At 45.8% G+C, this 20,734-nt stretch overlaps 1 protein-coding gene across 8 annotated transcripts in view; it reads right to left on the reverse strand.

Moving 5' to 3' along the window:
• Window positions 1–20,734, reverse strand: part of Pknox2 (PBX/knotted 1 homeobox 2) — a 277,182-nt gene that overhangs the window by 68,353 nt on the left and 188,095 nt on the right. For all 8 annotated transcript variants that reach the window (XM_058575290.1, XM_046432801.2, XM_058575289.1 and 5 more), the window contains one exon: window positions 8,481–8,620. In XM_058575290.1, coding sequence (XP_058431273.1) covers window positions 8,481–8,620 — 140 coding nt within the window. The remainder of the gene's footprint in view (window positions 1–8,480; window positions 8,621–20,734) is intronic.

The following is a 20,734-nucleotide window of genomic DNA, read 5'->3' on the forward strand; positions in this document are numbered from 1 at the left end:
CCTTGTTTGAGGCTCTGCTGGGGTATCTGTGTGGGAAGGGGACAGTCAGGTCTTAGAGGGAGGGAAAGGGAGGTGCTTGCCTGGCCCTCTGCTTCTCCTCCCCTCAAAGACACCAGATGGAGAGAAGAGAGTGGGGGTGGGAGAACAAGCCAGCAGCCCCTGTTGGATGTATTTTTACTTCAGGTGTGACGTTGAAACCATGCGGGTGTATTTTTAGTCCTGCCCAGTGGGCGGTATGTTCGCCTGAGTTGCCTTGGAGAGGACTTCTGTGGCTAAATTGGAACTGCATCTGTTAGGGTTCCTGGGCTCCAACCCAGTTCTCCTCCCCCAGGTGGGTGGATAGGGCCATTCCTGGCAAGTGTTGGGCCCAGGCAGGTCACAGTCTGCTCTGTACTCTTCCTTCACATGCACGCACACACACGTGCACCCACTCTCTCTCTCTCTCTCTCTCTCTCTCTCTCTCTCTCTCACACACACACACACACACACACACACACACCCCTCTCTGGCACATTTTAAAAAATCAATGTGAAATCTCAACAAACTGAATGTTAAGAGTGGTGGTCCACAAAAGCAAAATTACAACAAAACCTAACACAAGACCTGGTCCATCCTCTCCATCATAAGGAGTGTTAACAGACATGGAAAGAGGTGGCTTTTCCTGAAATTAGACAGTTAATGAGAGCTGATCTGAGCTTCTAGTTAAGTCACCAGGAATTCAGCCAGTTCACAGAGAGAACATCTTTCAGAGGAGGGGTTGCTATGAGGAGGGGAACTCTTCATTTCACCTTGGTCACTTGTAAGGACTAAATACATAGTCGTGCACATTTGGTGGCACTTGGCAAATTACAAAAAGCCCTTATTGCATTTGAACACCCCAAATCCTTACCATACCCATTTTATTTATTAGAAAACTGACATGTTTTATGGTTAAATGATTTCATTGAGCTAAAAGGGGATCAAGTGAATTTTAAATTTGGGTATTCAAGCTCCAAATCTTGCACTCTTCCCCTCTCTCCTGTGCCAATCATTATTGGAATCACTTTACCCCTCCACTTTTTCTCCACTGTCTTTGAGTCATATAGTGCTAAGGTTGGAGATCTGAGCTGCCATGTTTGCCCTTTGAATTTCAAGATCATTACCAAGTCAAGAAAATCTCTGCCTTACCCCATGAGTTTCCAAAAAAATCTCCTCTTGTAATAATGCATCTATGTGTTTGGAGAGGGCTTCAACGGTTTTATAGATCTTTCATTTTCTCATTTGATGCACTCTGTGGGGGTAGGAAAGCTTATCTACAGAAGTTTAATGATACACCCAATGGTAGTTTCATAACTCAGATTGAAATCTTAGTCTGTGTTCTTTCCAGTTGACCATGAAATGGGCCAGTGTGTGGGAAAGGCAGAGAGTGACTTCATGGTTAAAAGAGGGGCATGTTGGCTTAACCCAACCCTGGTAAGAAATCATTGGCCATACTAGCCCTCAAAGCCCCAGCTCACTGTTCTCCTCCTTCTCTACCCCCACTCCATTTACATTGCTGACTGTTTTCCCTCTTGTAAATGGATAGATCCAGTGTAGCACTTATAACAGAAACTGCTTCATAGAAGTAGCTGCTATTCATTGAGAGCCTTCTATGTGCCAGGCACTATCAGCTGTTAGCATGAGTTATCTCATGTAATCCTAACACAACCTCCGGAGAATAATGCCATTGGGCTTCCTGACTCCTGCATCTCTTATCGGTGAGTTTCATCTTTGTGGGGTCCCCGAATTACTTAGCTTTACTTAGGCCAGGTCTGTAAGCTGTGGAAGCAGCTGGATCCACCACCTCTGAGAATATCTGCTCCCTGAGCCAGGCAACTACAGCCTCTGGGCCTGCCAAAGGCTTGTACAGAGAAGGCTAGGTTTGGGACAGGGGCTTCAGATCTGGCAGGAAGGGCAGAGAATGGGCTTTACTTGGTCTCAAAGGAAACCTAAGTATGGTTTTACTTTCCAGAGGCTCATCCCCTTGACTATAGCCAACAACTGAGATGTTGCCTTTGATGCCAGTGAATCTAACTGATTCAAAAGCTGTAAGCAGCTAGTGTCTGCTAGACCTCCCAGCCCATAAATTCCAGCCAAGAACACAGCCTGGAAGATCTGCTCACAGCACCTCGTACTCCACAGGGGCCCTGGCCTGGGGCATCTAGTCCAGACTTTGCTTGGAATGGCTACATTTCTCTCACACCATTCTCGGGCCACCTCACAGCACATTCCAGAAATGACCAAGCACACTGCCACTGAAGGCAGAGGGTTAAGCCCCAGGGTCACTTCACTAGAGCCAGGACACTCTTTGGTCACAGGGTGGACTAGTTCCCTCAAGGAAACTTCATTAGAAAGTGCCAGTTCCCAGGGTCCTGACTATGCAGCTACCAAAGAGGACGGTCACAACAGGACTGCACCCTGAACTTAGGGGGTTTCTTCCCAAGCATTTCGCAGTCCAGCTCCAGGAAAGGCAGCTTGACTATCATTCTCTTGGGGTTTATCTCCCCTGGGAAAAGCCGTGAAACTCTCCCACACTGCACTGAGGGCAGAGGCCTTGTTGCCAATTCCACAGATACGTTTTTGAGCCCTTACTATGTGCTGAGTTTATATTACTTTCTATGTCTACCTTCCCCCACTCCCTGGACCATTTCTTCTTCATTTGTCATCTGTTCCAAAACTTACCATAACACTTTACATGCAATAAGCTCAATAAATGTTTAATCAGATTTAACTTTTCTGTCATTGTTAGTGCCTCTGTCTTCTCCTAGCCCCACTAACCCGTTTGCTTCAGTGTTCCCAAACATCCCACAGCATCAGACACCTATCGAGAGCTCACCATTTGCCAGGTTTTTCCCCAAGCACTTTGCCTATGTTATCTCATTTAATATTCACAACAATCCTGATGAAGAGTCAGTATTATTTTAGTTCTACATTACAGACAAGAAAACTGAGGCATAGAAAAGTTTAGCATCCCATGGTAGACCCAGAGTTCCCAGAGTGGGAATGAGGCAACTTAGGTCCAAAGGCTGTGCTCCTAATTCCGAATCCCACATCCTTGAATGCAACAGACTGTTATAACTTGAGCAGGGCAAAGGGACACATGCTGGCCCCTCTGCTTAAAACACCCAGTGCACCTAACACACACTGCTCTGTGTGCCAGGTGTTAGCCTATATTATGTAATTTTATTAGGGATATTGTTTTCTTTTTGACAGTTGAGAAAACAGAGTCTCCAAGAGATTAACGTGCTCAAGGTGACAAAACTAGTTATCACTATGTCTATTTCTAGAACACTATATTCTATTTCCCACCGCACAGCACTGCTGCTTGGCTGTATTTGCACCTCCAGCTAAAGGACTATCAGGATCAAGTCGGGGCCCCAGTGACCTTTAAGATGATCTCACAGGAGCGATCTGAACACTGCCCACTGCCCTGTTCTGTCTTTTCTCCAGAGAGGTGTGGATTTAAGAGAAACTCAGTCTGGATGCAATAGGAACGAGTGTAATATAATCAGGCCTTTAGAAATACATATGGCATTGTTGAGCTAGAGCTCGTCTTGAACATGAGCTATCGGGGGTAGGGCACAACTGGGTAGAAGCACAACAGTGAAGTGAGACTGATCTGAAAACCTAGACACATGGTATGGAGTCAAAAGAGGAGGTAGAGGAAGGGTTTGCAGCAGGATTTCTGGAGTTTCCGGGAAAGAGTTTATTCAATGATAAGAAAGGGTTAGAAGCAACTTGCAAAAGACCAGACGACACTGAAGGTGGGAAAGAGACAGTGCTGAGTAGAATCTCCAAAGGAGAAAATTTACTGCCTTCGGGTTTAGGCTCAAAATCTTAACTGCAGACACTTATAAAAATACTCTGTGTGCCAAACACTGTTCTAAGTATTAATTCATTAAGAGGGAACATTTCAAATTAAGAACCCCAGTTAGACCAGACAGGATGGTGAGGACCAGGAATGTAGGATCTTTGACAAAGGCAGCAGTAACATTATTCCAAAGAATCAGCATATAGATTGGGCTCACCTGTTTATAAATAAAGACTGTGCACCTGCACCTTGGCTTCCTGTCAGAAGTTTGTACTTTGAGTTTAGCAAGAACTGAATGCATGCATCTCTTCCTAGAACTGAGAGCATGCAACTCTGCTCAGTAGCACACATTGGCAGTTTGGAATGGACTGTAGTAGGAACATTTACACCACAGAAATTGGCAAACACTACATACAGTTCAGGGCTCTCTCCCTACTTCACCCCCTAGGGCCATTTATCAGCATCTCCGTATATTTATGGGGTACTGCCTAACCTATTTTACAGATCCATCCAACAGGCCATTCAGCACCCACTGCACCTAAGATATTGTGTAAGGTGCTGGAGACAAAGCAGTGAGTGACAGATATGGAGCCCTGTCCTCGTGGAGTTCACAATGTAGTATGGGGAACAGAAATAATGTTAAATGTTAACACGGGATACAGAAGCCATCTCACCCTCTCTACCTGATCCTGCAGCTTATTTCTCTAGCATTTTTAATAGAGCAGCAAAGTACAATGCCCTCGCTATTTTCGCACTGCTTGCCCTTCCAGCCCAGCATTTCCTTATCAATAATAGGTAACTTCTTCAGCGCTGCTGGGCGGGCCACTTCCCAGTTCAGAGGTTTTCGCTGTAAGGGAGAAAGCCAATACCTTAGCAGAGCAGGTTCTGCAAAACCTCCCTCCTCCCCCCACTTGCACCTGGCCATCCTAGCTCCCTGCCACTCTTCTGCTCCCCAGGACATCACGGTTTCCATGGGAACCCACTCACTTCAAAGGGGAATGAAGGAGAATGGAGGGGAGGAGGGAGAGCGAAAGCTGGATTAACCTCACCCTCTTGGCCCTGTCTTTGCACAGCCAGCGTCGTAATCCCCAGGTCTCAGACGGCACCTGACACCTGGCCATGGTCCAGCAGCATGGGCAAATGGGGGTGTTTGAACTTCTTTGGGAGAAAATGTCAGGGTGGTTGAGGTTGAGGGGAGGAAGGTGGAAAACGAGAGATCTGAGTTGGGTCCAAACCTTACCCCCCCCACACACACCACCAGGCCTCCTCAGACCTCCTCTCATCCTAGCTCCTGGGCCACAAACACAATTACCCGGGATGTGCATCCAATCATGGGATCTGCTCGGATTAGACTGCAATCATTAATCTGAGCGGGAGCTCCTGGTTGCTTTGCTGATTAGCCCAGATGATGCTCTGGTATGATCCAATTAAAGACAGGCTCTGCTTTCCCCCACCCCCAGCTTCTACATCAGAAGGGAACCAATACATTTCATTAGCACATCTTCATACACAAATAAAACCTCTGGGGCACTGGCAGCCTCCCTCCCCTTTGTCACTCTGCCCCTCTACCACCCAGCAGGGCCAGAGCAAGGCTTCCCTGACTTTTCTCTGTGGTTCTGGAAGGGGTATGGCAGGGGCTTCCAAAAGTCAGTCCTGGGCACTAATCTGAATGAAAGGGTCTTGTTACATTTATTGACATGAAATGGGACTCCCTGGTGTGCTTTGGAGCAACCAGGCTGCCCTAGGCAGGCAATCTAATTAAAATTACTGAACCCTACAGAACCCGGGTCATCCCACAATGGCTGCCTAGAGGGCTGCTGGTACTAATGGGAGAGGTGTGGTTGTGGGAGAAAATCCTGGGGCACGGGACCAGAAGGCAATACAGGACTGGAGGGCTGGGGAGATAGGCTATGGAGTAGATCAGCTCCAACCAGCCAGTATGGAGCAAGCAGCCATGCTTGTCTAGGAGCCCCTCTACAGGATCAGATGACTGCAGATAGACTTTGGGCAAACTACAAAGAGCCGAGCGGTAAGCCTGGAGGGAAAAGGGAAAACTCTGGAGTGAAGATGAGCTGGAAGAAATGTTAGTTGAAGGAAGGCCTGGGCCATTTTTCAAGTGACATCATGGTAGACAGCTCCCATGGGACAGTGACCCACCTCTCCTGTAGCCTGGCCTGGAAGGAGTATGAGCCTGAGATCTTGGGAAGGACTTAGAACCCATGGATTCTTCTGGCGGAGACAAGGAAATTCAAGGTGTCAGGGGTTTACATGAACCATCTCATGAATTCTTACCAAATCTTCTGCTTTGGTTCTCTCATAAAACTAAAGTTCAGAGAGACTACAGACTAGTACTCCATGGAGGCAGAACTCAACCCACACTGCCAGAAACTTTCTGTTGTACTTGTAATCAAAGAGTTACTTACTCACCCCTACAGATCTTAGAAGATGCCCCAAATCAATTTTTAGTATGCATATGAATCACCTGGGACCTTGTGGAAGTGTAGATCATGAATCCTGTGGTCTAAGGGCCCCTGAGGTCCATATTTCTAATTAATTCTTACATGTCATGATGTTGCTAGTCCATGGACTATATATACTTGGAGTTATGATCCAAGTAGAATATGACGAACATATACCCAAAACTTTAGGCCACTGGGCAGTTTTCAGAGACCACTTTACTCCCTCTCTCTTAGGCTCCTCACGAAAGCACAAGCCCATCACACATTGCTCATGTTAATTGATGGGTGACCCTGCAGTCTCATCTTCCAAACCCAGCTGCCCTGGCCACTGGCTGTGCTTGAAACACCCCAGGTTCTCCTCTGCCTGGTTCTCCTCTGCCACTCCCTCCCCATATCACCACCTGGTGGGGTCCCTTACTCAGCCTATAAGACCAGACTCAAGTACAAAGTCTGCCCTGTTGCTGTGACCACACAGTGCTGGTTTCTTATTTGCATATCTATTGGTTCCTGGAGAGATAAAGGGAAGGGTTCATGCATTTACTTTCCTATCTGGCCCTCTTTCCCTAGAGTCTAGACAGTATCTGAAATATTAATAATAAGTGTTCAATAAAAGAGTATGAAAGAGGAGGGCTGGAGCTGGAGCTCAGTGGCAGAGCACTTGTCTAGCATGCGTGAGGCACTGGGTTCAATCCTCAGCACCACATTAAAATAAACAAATAAAATAAAGGTATTCTGTCCATCTACAACTACAAATTAAAAAAAAAGTGTGAAGGAAGGAGTATTAGAGAGAACAAGAGGTCACATCCCGCACTGGGGGAAGTTGGCTTGCCCTCCCTGAAAGTATCCCTGACAGATATTGTGACTAGATCCTGGAATTCTTTGGGGTCCAAGGTAAAGCTTGTACACACATTGCATAGGGTGGGGAACAGGCACTGTGTTTTATCCTTCTTTGGAATCTAGAAAGCCTTCAGTGGTACCAGCATTCACAGATCAGGCCAGTGCTCTGGAATCCCAATTGTTGGCATTAGAGGCATTCAGTTCATCTGAGTAACTAAAAATAATGCCAGTGATAATGATAATAACAGCACTAATTACCACTATTACCATAAAGGCATTGGCGGATACAGGAGTAAAGGAAGGAATCAACTCCCTTATTCATTTGTCTTGTGTTCATCATTTCACCTGTTACTAGTATTGGCTGCAATGTATACCCAGCCAGGGTAAACTGCACTTGCTGATGCATGGGAGCATATGATCTCCCACAGGTGAATATGAACCAGTGTCCAGCCTCAACAGAGTGCAGACTTAGGCATTTTTTCTTAGTAGTGTGAATTTCCCATGAATAAATGTTAACTAAAACCCTACTGGAACCTCATTCAGGCCTGTTCTCAGATGACCATATCTTATTTCCCAATCACATGCAAAAGAACTAGAGTTCATCAAGGCAGACAGTCACTTCCCTGAGCCTTATCCACCCCTCTGAAACATTCAGGACCCAGCATTGGCTGCATGGGGCAGATGCAAAACAGGACGAAGCAGAGGCCTGCCTATGTGCTCATCTTGCAGGAGAGCGTCCAGACCTACACAGTCACACACAACACCTACTACTAAAACAGACTCTCATGAATCAAAGCATGGTCCAAGGACCAGTTTCATCAGATTCACCTGGAATTATTTTTTAAAGTTCATGTTCCTCTTTCTATAGTTTGACCTACTGATTTAGCATCTCTGAGCATGGAGTCTATGATTTAGCCTCCCCATGCATGCATTCCAGGACTATGGGTTTTAACAATCTCCCACTGTGATTTGCATGCACACTGAAGTTTGTGTACTACCAAGTCCTGGATGGTACAATCAGATGTCTCCTGTTCTGCAGGACTTGCTGGAGTTAAGCTAACATTTGGAAGCAGAGCAAGGACAGAGTTCTGCCAAGCTGAAAGTTTCTGATGCTCATTAGGTCTCATCTCATTAGGGGTCCTCATGGGAGATACTGCCCCAGGTCTTCATATCCCTCACTGGACATTTCCAGTCAACCCATAATGGCCAACTAGGAGATTTCTGGATTGACTTGTTGGAGATTAGCTGTGGGACATTGCTGCTAATGCACCATCCTGGCCTGCATTTATTTCTCTCATAGTTGAACTGGGCTGAGACTTGCTGGGGGCTTCTGAGCATGATGAAGTGTCTCCTACCTGTACACAGCTCGCTTGTCAGCCTCCAGCTGGGCCTGAGGGTCAATGGGGGCACTGGGCACAGGTGTGCTGGCCGTAGCTGAGGGTGCAGAGATATGGACAGCCTGGGCCTTGGAGGGTGGCTGGGCAGTAGCCGTCATCTGCAGAAAGAAGAAAGGGGAGAGGTGGTTGGTTAGTTCAGCAGGTTCCTAAGCTGGAGTGTGAAGTCAAACTTGGCCTGTGGTGTACCTGGAGAAGAGAATGTCGGCAAGAGAGTTGTAAGTGCAAAATGAGCATCTATTTATACACATACTAACTATAGTGGCAAGGAAAGAAGGCCTTTTTGAAAAATATTTTTTATTTGTTCCAATTAGTTGTGCATAGCAGTAGAACGCATTTTGATACATCATACATAAATGGAGTAGTTTCTCATTTGTCTGGTTGTACATGATACAGAGTTTACACAGGTCATGTAATCATATATGCAGATAGTACAATAATGTTTGATTCATTCTACTATCATTCCCAACCCCACACACCCCATACCCTCCCTTCATTCCTCTCTGTCTACTCTAAAATACCTCTATTCTTCTCCCACCCCCTTGTTGTGAACTAGCATCCACACATCAGAGAAAACATTCAGTCTTTGGTTCTTTGGGATAGGCTTATTTCGCTTAGCATAATATTCTCCAGTTCCATTCATTTACCAGCAAATGCCATAATTTCATTCTGAAAGAAGGCCTTTTTTGAGTGGAAATGTTCTAGAAAAAATTGAAGCCATCTTACACCAGCACACTTTGAAATAGAGGTTCTTAATGTGAATGGGGTGAACTTTGTCCAGAAGTAGAAAAAAAAAAACAATACAAAGGACATTTAAATTATGCTTAGAGTCTTTGGATGATTTGATGACTTTGAAGAGCAAAAAAAAAAAGTAGCTGAATCAGTTCTCCTTGGGGCAGAGGTTTATTTATTCCTTTAAACATAAGCCAAGAGGTAATCCTTTTAACAGTTTTGATTTATGACTGAGTGGTTCTCCAAGTTTGGTAGATTTGGACAGATTCCTGCTGTTGGCTATAACAAATATTTAGAGAAGTGGTTTTCATCCTATGCTATAGCTTTTTGAAGGTGTCCCGAGGCCTCCAATTTTGTACCAACCAGAACAACTCCTTTCAATATTATATATTAGACTTCCTGTGTAAGGTTCATTTAAAGAAATGGTTCAGTAGCTTTAAAGTTTTTGAAAACCATCTTTATGAAATTTAATGCTTTTACATTATATTTCTTTCAGTCAAATAGATGCAAAAAGTGTGGCTGGTGACATGCCTTGAATGTTCTATTACATCAACCTGTCCCTAGCACCATGATAGCTCTTAGCACACTGTGTTATTGGCCTAAACATACTTGTCTGTCTCCTGTTCTGAGACTGTGTTTTCTCTTTCATTTAGTAACAATGCTTACTAAAAACAATTGATGCTTATTAAATATATTTGTTGAGAAAGTGAGTAAATGAATAAATGAATGAATACGCCTTGAAGGATTCGGATATTTTATAGCTGGGAAGTTCAGTTCATCATGGATCTAGGTCCCTGCTTTCTGGAAGAAAAAATATTGCATCTCTGAACACAAGTACATTATTGCTAATGTGTATATCCCTAAGACATTTGCACTTCTTAATTTATTTCCCTGCTCGGGCTCTGCCCCTTTGAAGTAAATTCCAGGCTCTCTGTCCATTGCTTTATTTTTCTGCATAGTCCTTATTATGATCATATACTATTTATTTGCTTTTTTATGTTCTCCTCATTCCCATCTAAAAATCAGGCTCGAGGAAGGCTAACAACAGTTTTATTTCTAGGGCTCAGAAGAGTCTGGCACATGTAGGTATATTCAATAAATATTTGTTGAATCAATTAATGAATGAATGACAGATGGTGAATGAAGTGAAGGCTATAAAAGAAATGTCTGTGCTTTACTGTATTCTTTTTTAGGAATAAATATACCTGTTATTGCTGGTTAAGCTGGGAGATGTTCCCAAATTCAGTGTATAAGAGGCTTGCTTGGCTGGGCCTCAAGGCAGCCTTGAAACTAGCAGATGATTGCTTGAATCCTACTGTCTCCCTCTATTAGCCTTTGACCTTGGGCAAATCCATTAACTTTTCTAAGATTCTGTTTTCTCATCAGTAAGCAAATTGGTGACCTTTTAGGATTCATGGGTATTAAGGAGGTGCTATAAGAGAAGATAGAAGCCAATTTTGTGCTTTCAAAATAGAGAAAGAGGGTAGCTTCAGAAAAAATGAAATCCTGTTAATCTTCACAGTGGCTTGGGCCAAATTCATTCATTCATTCACTTGCTAATGTAACTGACCATTTCTTCAGATACTTCTCAAGTCCCTGCATGTACTAGGGGGTCACAAAGACAAATGTCAGCTATCATGAAGCTCAATTTGTGGATTTGGCATGATAATTAAGCTGGAAGATCAGGAGAATCTGATGTAATTGACCTCAGTTAGGTATTTCCCATGATCTTATTGTGGAAAACATGGAGAGATGTGGCCCAGTGGATGACTGTATGGATTAATAAACCAAGGAATGACAAAGGAAAGATCTGGGCTTGGGGGAAGGTTCCTAGGAGAGTGCCACATAGTTAATTTCTCCTTCGTCCTCTTCAACATTTTTATCAGTGATTTAGAGGATGTCTGAAGAAATGCTCAACAAATTTATGGATGGCATGAAACAGATCCAAAAGATTTTTACAGATTTTGGCAATAGGCTAAAGCTAATAAGATTAATTTTCATCTAATAAGTTAACATTGAACACTTCTAACATTTGAGCACCCCCACCCCGCAATCAATAATGTAACTGTAGAACAGGGAAACATACTTAGCAGAAGTGTTTTACTTCACATCTAGTTGCATATATACAAAATATAATGGTGTAAAGTGTCTGTCAAAAAAGAACAACAACAAAGAATAATGTAGAAGCATGACTCATAGGATGAGGCAGGTTTTGGTCCTGTCCTACTGGGATTAAAGAAGTACATGAAAACACATATGGTGGAGGGCTGACTGGGATGGTAAAGGGCTTCTGTACCACGTCATGTGGAGAGGATTTAAAGGAACTTGAGATGTATCACAAGATTTGGGGAGTAGGGAGAAATGGGGAGATGAACACTCCCTTTGAACATCTGAATGAGGGGATTGGAGTAAATCAGTTCTGTTATGCATGCCCCAAAGGGCCAAGCTACAAATAATACTTTAAACCTAGGACAATGAGACAATCTAAATAATACCCACCCAAGCCCCTGACTCTTTGAGGCTGGAATGGGCTGCCTCCAGGAGGTACCCCCTAGGAAGGGGATGGGAACTTTAGCAGAGTGGCCAGGTTAGGGAACCGTGAAGTGCCCTCCAACCTTGAGGTATGGAGGCAATGAGGGTGCTTTAACAATCACCAACCCTAGCACAGGGTGGCCAGGGGATCTATCGGCATGTAAAAGGGCTTTGGAAACTCTGAAGTGCTTCACAGATGGAGGGGAGGTTGTTATTATTAAATACGAGATTTCCGTGATGTACTCCTGTCATAAAGCAAGGCACGGCTACAAATGCGTGGCTCGCTTGAGGGTGAAAAGTCAGGGCATTGGTAGGCATTGCTGGACCCACTGAATGAATTTCCTGGTGTCCTTGAAGAAATCCACAGGGGTTTCTGTTAGAATGAAAGTCTAAAATAGAAAGTGAGGAGGGAGATGTTCCTTGCCTCTCACTGTCCCCTTCCTAGGGAGGACCTTGTAGAAGGTGTGCGATGGCCCTACTGGGCTAAAGAGAAATGCACAGAACACAAATGTAAATCAAAAGCAGTCACTCTGTGCATCCCAAGGGGCCCCAGCTAGAGGCTGTTACTTGGGGGGGAGTGTGGGAAGAAGAGAGCAGAGCTGGTCTGAGGAGGAGGATAACTCAAATTTATGTAGCTCCTGGGGGCCAGTTCAGCAAACTCTGCATTTCTTCCTGGTTTGGAGGGTGAATGTTTATCTCCAGATAGATTTATTTTTCTAGCCAGAGACTTCCATTTCAAAGCTCAAAGGAATAAAATCTGCAATTGTCCACAGAGGGTCTGAGGGTTCTGCAGAGGGGTGGGGGTAACTTGAGATAAACTGTGGGGTGCACAGCCTAAAGAGTAGAAGTGGAGGAGAACCTGGGTGAACCAAGGCAGGCTGTGGCCTGCTGGGGTTACCTTGTCCTGGCCTGTGAGAGCCAATTGTTAAAATGTTCGGGAATTTGGTAAGCTGGTTGACATCACATGGGTATTTTGAAAGTGGCCATGGTGGGAATCTCTACACCAAGGAAATTGGCAAATGGTGCCAATCAGGGTCTACCTGTGCCCTCTCCTTCCTCACCTCTGGAGAGCCTGTTGTTACTAACACACCTCTAACTTCCAGGGTTCCCATCAAGTCACTTTCTTCCATTCTCAGTCTGATATGGGAAGAAACTGGCTTTACACAATCCATGAGGCCACTTGGTACTTTCAGAGCTGGTCCTAGAACTGGCCACTCCAGACTTGGAGCTTTCTTCTAAGGAAAACTCAGAGCACTCTAGGGACCTGCCTTGGTGACTCACTGGAGACAGGGTGAGGGAATGACATCAATATAGACATGCCAGGAGAAGCTAAGGTACAGACGGGAGAGGCAGAGCTGAGCAATGTCCTGAGAGCCAGCTGGAGGATCAGAAGTCTCAGAGTGGAAAGAGCTGGGGATCAGGCCAGGGTTTGATGCTCTTCTGCTAATTCTTAGCTACCTGTTTTTGTAGCAAGCTTCTTGACCTCTTTGGTTTCCTCACCTGTAAAATGCAGGAAGTTATGCCTTTGCACAGGTTGTGAGGATTAATTGAAAGAACAAGATAATGACTAGTGGATGGGGCAGGGTGGCATCTTGCCCTGGGGAGGCTTGCCCACTGTGAGCCATGATGCTGAACTCAGAACCTATGCAGGCTCTCTGGTTCCCATCTCTTCTCTTAGCTGTGGGTCCTTCTTGGAGCTAAGACCCTGGGACCAGCACCTCCATCATTTCCCTTTCTTGGATGCAATAACTATTGCATCTCATGTGGCTGGAACCAGCCCTCCCTGAAGTCTGAAGCTAAAGAGTTCCTTTCCACATTTTTGGTTTTTGACATATTGAGATGAAGTTCCCTGTCTCCCCATCCTGTAAAAGAGTGGGAAGAGTTGGTGACTATAAGATGTGTGTTGTTATGGTTTGGATCTGGAATGCCCCCATCTCCCAAAACTCATGTGTTAGGCAGTGTAGTAATGTTCAGAGGTGAAACGATTGGATGGTGAAAGTTGTACTCTCATTAGTGGATTAATCCATTTGATGGATTAATACTTTGAATACACTACTGGGTAATAACTGTAGGCACATGGGATTCAGCAGGAGGAAGTAGATCACTGAGTCATAGCCTTGGGGACTATATCCTACCCTGGATCTTCTATCTCTCTTTGTCTCTCTCTTCCCTCCTCTCCCCTCTCTCTCCGGGCTTACCAGCTGCCACAGAGAAATGGAGTCAGCCAACCATGAATTGAGACCTCTGAAACTGTGAGCCAAAATAAATCTTTCCTCCTCTAAGTTGTTTTTGTCGGGTATTTTCATCACAGCAATGAAAAGTTCATGAATACATGTGTGCAGGCATGCATCTTTGGGGATCTGCTGAGAGAGCCAGCCACTCTGACAGCCTGGTCTTTCCACAAGGATGAATAGAAGATACTCCCTGGTGGATGTAAAAGGTTCAAGGAAGCATCTCCTACCTGCATCCCTCAGTCACCCTCACTGGTTCTTTCTGTTAAGTATCATCCTTCTCCAGTTGTAGGGAGAGTGATCCATTGGGTTGTAGCTAAGACAACATCAAATAGGTTTTGTTTTGTTTTGTTTTTTGTTTTCCTGTCTTTGTACTAGGAATTAAGCCAGGGGTGCTCTACTACTAAGCTACATTCCCAGTCCTTTTTTTTTTTTTGTGACCGGGTCTTGCTAAATCACCCAGGCTGACCTTGAATTTCCAATCCTCCTCCCTCAGCAACCCAAGTTGCTGGAATTATATGTGTGCATCACCACAACCAGCAGCTTTCCAGTTTGACGGTAATCCTTTGAGTAGGTTATCAACATCCCATTTCACAGATGAGAAAACAGAAGCCCACAAAGTCTAAGAAACTGCTAGAGAGCATGGCCAGCTCCTGCAAAGCTGGAGCAACAATAGAGGGCGACTTGACAAATCGCACTATGCAAATGGGTGCATTTAGTTACTTTTCTTTGAAGAGGAGAATGGAAAGATCCCCCTCCCTGTGTAAAAGGGGACTGAAGGAGAAAGAAGGATAGAATCAGAATGAAACTTCACCTCTCAGGCATGCCCTTCAGTCTCCATTTAGTTTACCCTGTCCTCGCTGTCAGGCCCAGCTTCTCCCTTCCCCACAGTAAACCTCTCACACCGTCCGAGATAATTCCCCCCAAAGATAGAGCGAGAAACATTCTTCCATATGGAACCTAAGTAGGAAGACCAGGAGGGCTTATTAATCAAGGGTTAATTAACCAGTCTGTTGACTTCCCTTGGAGGCTACAAAGGAACCTAGAGACCTAGAGCCTGAGAAAAAGCTGACCCCAGGGACCTTCAAGCCTTCCAGAACCTGGGCCTCAAATTGGCGTGGCTACTGCTCACTGCCAACATAACACTCAGAATTTCTCTCTGGCTCATGGAAGGTGGGAGCAAGTAGCTCAGAATGGGAGAGACCTGTCTTTCTAGCACCTAGGAAGGCAGCTTGCATGGGGGAGAAAAGAGGTGCTGGCATCAGATGTTAAAAGTTTTCAGTTCTACCTGGCCACTCACTGCTGGGCAACTTCGATGCATAACTTTACCTTTTGGGCTCACTTTGGAGTACTGCTTCATGCCTCCCATCCCTTCCTGCTTTCCACCCTCTGCTCTATGCTCCCACCTGTCTGCTTACTTCCCTCTCTCTTCTGCTAGACTGGAGAACTCTTGAGGGCAGAGACCTGGTCTTGTCTGTTGACTGTTATAGACCCAGTGTCCAATACAGGAAGTATCCAAAATATCTATGGAATGTGGGAATGACTTGCATGGAGTGGGCAGACTTTCCCATTGGATGCTACCTTTTTAACTTCAAATTTCATTCTTGACCCTGAATGCCTCAGGCCACAGCAAAGAAGCCTATGGGCCCTGACCACACAATGATTGGCATAGTGGGCATGGATCCCAGACTTGGAAAGAATGGCATACGGAAGGATGTGCTGGGATGAATGTCTACTTTGCATTTGGCTCCCTCTCTCTTTGCTTATGAGACTTGGGCTTTACTCAACCTTTCTGATCCAGTCTTCTCATCTGTGAAATGGGAATAATTATACCAAAGTTAGGGGTTGTTAGAATTAAATGAGATAATGTATGGTAAATCAGCTGACACTGAATAGGTACTCAGCAAATGGTAATATAATCCATACCACCCGCAACTGCACTCTGATTGATAGTTGGCCACTGGTGTTCTACATGGGCTGCTCTAGGGTCTTGGCCAGGTGAATAAGAATCTGCTATCTTCCAAAGGCTCCCATTCTACCTAAGCTTTCAGGGGAGTGGGGCGAGTATGAGCTTACAAGAAGGAAAGAGGGCTGTGGTGTGGTGAAAACAAACATTACCAATCACCAACTGTCACCTTGGGCAAGTGATTCAGTTCCTCTGAGTCTCACTTTCCATATCAGGGACCATATGGGAGGGTATACTGCAAACAGTGAATGCTCAGCAGATTTTGGTTTCTAAGTACTCTTTTCTATTTATGTATGTATGTATGGTGCTGGGGATGGAACCCAGGGACCTCCTGCATGCTAGAGAGTGCTATACCCTGAAATACACCACAAGCCCTCCGAGCACTTTTAATGCTTCTTTTGCCAGCCTTGTCCTCTGAATCCAAACTACATATATACCCTGTCCCAGAGGCCCGAGCTCCCACACCTCCTATATTCCCCTGTACACACCTCCTATGTACACACACAGTCTTGCTATTTGTATATAGCCACATACCTCCCTCAGGTGCCTTCCCATATAAACCCTGCACAACCCAAGCCTGTGCCTTCTCAGCACAAACACTCGGCCTAAGAATACATGCCTCTTCTGAGTCCTTCACCTGACAGGTGCACAGTACAAGCTGCTGGCCCCAGAGACACCCATCAGCAAATGCTCAGGCCTCCACTAGGGGCCGCCATGGCTCCATCAAGCTGCTGCACTCCCTCTAGTGCTGGGGCAAACCAGTACCGGATCAGTTTCCTGTCAACCAGGATACAGTCCAAGGACCTGGACGAGGTCAGGGCTCAAAGCCACTTGGTAAATATCAGCTGTGGCCTGAACAGGTGGGAGTTGCAGTGAGCATGGCCACTGTTGGGGGGTGGTAACAGCCCCCAGGGTGCTCCAGGCCTGGGCAAGTTCACTGACCCACAGCAAGGGGGTACAGTACCCCTTCCCTTACCCCAAACTCTGGAGCACACCCAGTGGCTCACATCTTTACACCTTTGCTCCCACAGCTACCTTTGCTGGAAATGTCCTCGTCTTTACTCTTGATCAGCTGGAGGCCCAGCTCTCTCAGGAAGCCTTTCCCTGTTCTCTACACTCCCCAGACCCAGTAGCCTGGGCCCCTGACTCTTCTGTATCTGTGTTACTCCAATACCTTTGACACTTCTGGTTCCATGGGTGGGTGGGTTTCTGGGCTCCTGTGCTTGACTCCAGTGTTTGTTAAATGATTAATGACGACCAAGTGAGGAAATGAGTGGTGATGAGTTAAAGGACCCAAAGAAGAAAAAGGTCAAAGAGGGATCCTCATAATTATTCCCCATCAAAACATCCCAGGAGAGAAAGGTCCAACAGCAGAGCCAGGCCAGACAGAGGCAGAACTAAGAGGCTCCTGGGATGGCAGGCCTATGTCCCCTCCATTACGACTATGGCCAGTGGATACACTAGACCACAGAAGGGTTCCTTCTGTGCACAACAAGGGTCCCAATAATGGATTAGTTGTAAAAGGGTTTGTAGGCAGTGGTTTACAAAAATAAGGTTTGTCTGATGATTCCTGGCCCTAACTGCAGGTCCTGGGGAATCACTGACATGAGGCTAATCAAAGGCAGGCCGTGAGCTTCTACCTCCCAGTTCTGTGCATTTTCCCAGGATCTGATTGCTCCTCACCCTCCCCATCCATCCCTGAAGGATCCTCATTTTTATCTTTGTCCCAAACCAGTGATTTCCAATAAGTCCTTTAGAGCCTAAGAACCTCAGTGTGTGCGCACTCTGTATGTGTTCTGTATGTGTGTGTATGTGCAGGGGTGTTTCTTAGCTGGAAAAACACATTTGATATGCCCATTGTGTTTCTAATAAAAAGAAATTAAAGTTCAGTCCAATCTAGACTGCTGAAGATGTGCAGAAGATAGAGTGAGAAACCAGGTCAGGGCATGGACAATCAGAAGCTAAGAAATACCACTCCACTTTTCATACCCACATCCTCCATGATTCTGTGAGGCAGGAAGCACAGGCCTGAAAAGTGATCCTCAGCCCATTTACCAGAACAGAAAACAAGGCCCCAAGCAGACTATAAACTCTCTTAGGGCAGGAATTCTAATTTTGTACCCCTGGTCTTCAAGACCCACAGGAAGTACTCAATATTTATTGAATGGATGAATTAATGGAAGAAATAGTGCTGAAATTACTTGCCTAAATTTTAATAATTCATCACAGTGGGGCAGGGGCCAGGCATAGGATTCCTGAATTTCTGCTGCGTTGAGTCACCCTGCAATTTCTCTCCAGACCACCAACCCCAAGGGCAGCAGGCATCCTGGGCCCTTACTCACCCATCCCCCTACAGCTGGGCCACACAGACACCGGAGCTCCTCGAAGATAGCACGGGCAAGAGAGGCAAGGCCTGAAAAGTGCTCCTCAGCCCAGCTGCTGACTTGGATCACCTGTTCCTGATTTATTTTAGGCTTTGTATCCTTGGGCCATTAACTATTTTTGTAGCTGTTTAGGGCACTTGTCCTGCTTGGCGATGGACGAGAATATAGACAATAAGATCGCTGTTTCTGGTAACTATCAGAATTAAGGTAGTAAGTTCATCAAAGGAAAAATCTAGATTGGGCCATAGTGTTATTCTTCACAAGCTTCAAAGTCATGGGACCAGCCCACCATCTCCTAAGTGGGGGCAGAAAGGCCCCACAGTTAGACCTGGAGGTTGTTTTTTGCTTTTTATACAATGAAAATCCAGGTCTGAAGTGAGTCAGAGTCCAGGGATCTGTCCAGTGTAAAGACATGGGTGGCCCAAGCAGGCAGGGAGAGAGGTCACTGTGCACAAAGGGAAGAAAGACCCAGCAGAAAAGAAAAAGAAGGGTCTGTTTTGATGAGTTAAAGCAAGGGAAGGTGGGTCCCCCTGATGGTCCCTGGGGTGTTGCCCCCAGGGGCAGAGGGAACCGTCAATCACAGCCACAGAAAAGGCTTAGGAGAACTTTCAAAGCAGCTGAATTAACTCTATTGCTGCAAAGCCAGAATGTGTTTCACAGGCAGCTGAGCAGAAGGCCCTGCAAGGCAGGGGGCTCCGGGCCTTAAAGAGATGAGAGGAATGTAAACGAGTGTGAAAACATCTGAACCAGCTTCTGCCCATCACAGCTGCATGGGTTGGATGGAGGCCATTCACAGCCAGAGGCCCCAGCCACCCCTTCTGCCTCTAGTTAATGAAATGAGCACGGGGATCCTAATGACTGATCAAAGCCCAGTCAGCTTCCCCAGAAGGCTGCACCCCTGGCCCTGCCTGGGGTGGGAGTGGTGCTAGGATAGGGAGGGAAAGAGTACTCAGAGATAAGACTGGTCTGGCTTCCTGCATGTGGCTGGCTCCAGCCTTAGCTTTCCTCTTCAGGATAGGTGTGACAGCATTCTCTTGACCTCAGATGGGCAAGGGCAGTCTCTTGGAGTCCTGGACACAATTTTTCTCCCCTTAAGTGTTGACAGAGGATGGAGAGGGATGGGGGAATGCAGCTTCTGCCAAAAGGTCTCAAGCAAGTGCTTGACTTCCTTCGGAAGTGAGTTTCCCGCATTGGTCCTGAACTTTGAGTTCTGACTCTGCCTATCTTGTTTACTCTGGCCTATAATGAGGTTCATTCTTAGCAAATTGCCAAAGCCCTTTCAATATCAGTCATTGTCAAGTCATGCTACATAAGCATCTAGCTACCTACCTATCCATTTGTTCCTAATCCGCACTCTCCACTGAGCGCCCACATCCATAGGTGCTATACCTTGTGGGTCAGATGAGGATCCACTAGAATTTCTGCTTTCTAGTCAAATGCTCATGCAACCTGTCTTCCTGGGGACACGTAGACAAAGAGAATCCAAACATTAACACATACACCAACAGAACAGATCAAATGTGTCTTGCCTACAAGCCAGGAACAAAGATTTTCATGGAGTGGTGGGTACATGTCTATGTGTGGGGAAGAGCAGCATGGGGTGTGCTGGTAGCCAGAGTCTGTTTTGTGTGTGTACAGTGAGGGTGGAGAAGCCGTCTTTATTAGTAAATCCCAATGGCTTCCTGGTTTGCTGGTAGAACTATGGAGGGGGGAATTTTGCTCAGTAGATGACACTATATCTGCAACCTTAAAGGGAAGTGGAAGGAATTGAATGGCGTTTCCAAGGTGGAGAGTACATTGAAGGAAGGCTATATGCCTAGAAGGAGTGAGAGTGGAGTTGTTACGAAGAAAATTCTTGGAGGGAGACTAGAGTGATGCTGAGTGTGATTCTAAGAATGTACAAGAGAGGGGAGCAACTTTTTTTTTGGGGGGGGGCTGGGGATTGATTCAAATGGTGCTTTACTATAGAGCCACATCCCCAGTCTTTTTTATTTTTATTTTTTGAGACAGGGTCTCACTAAGTTGCTGAGGCTGGTCTCAAACTTGTAATCCTCGTGCCTCAGCCTCAAGAGTCCCTGGGATTATGGGCATGTGCCACCACACCCAGTAAAGGGGAGCATCTTTGAGAGTCCCATTAGTAACAGCAGGGGTGCTGAGGTAGAGAGAGGAGGGGCTATGAGAGCTCAGGTGACAGTGAAGGCCAGGCCCACTTGGGAGAGTTGGAGAACAGAAAGAAACTAAAAAGGGGAATAAACAGTGTCTTGAACTAAGGGACTACACACCTAGTTCATGTCCAGGTCACTCTAGTGACAATGTTTTCATTAAACAATCTTTGTAGAATTCCACAATCTCTGGTGACTCGCCCCTGTT

This window comes from Marmota monax, unplaced genomic scaffold (genome assembly GCF_021218885.2).
Source record: "Marmota monax isolate L192 unplaced genomic scaffold, Marmota_monax_Labrador192_F-V1.1 WCK01_AAM20220418_F8-fsc00062, whole genome shotgun sequence".
Taxonomy (NCBI): domain Eukaryota; kingdom Metazoa; phylum Chordata; class Mammalia; order Rodentia; family Sciuridae; genus Marmota; species Marmota monax.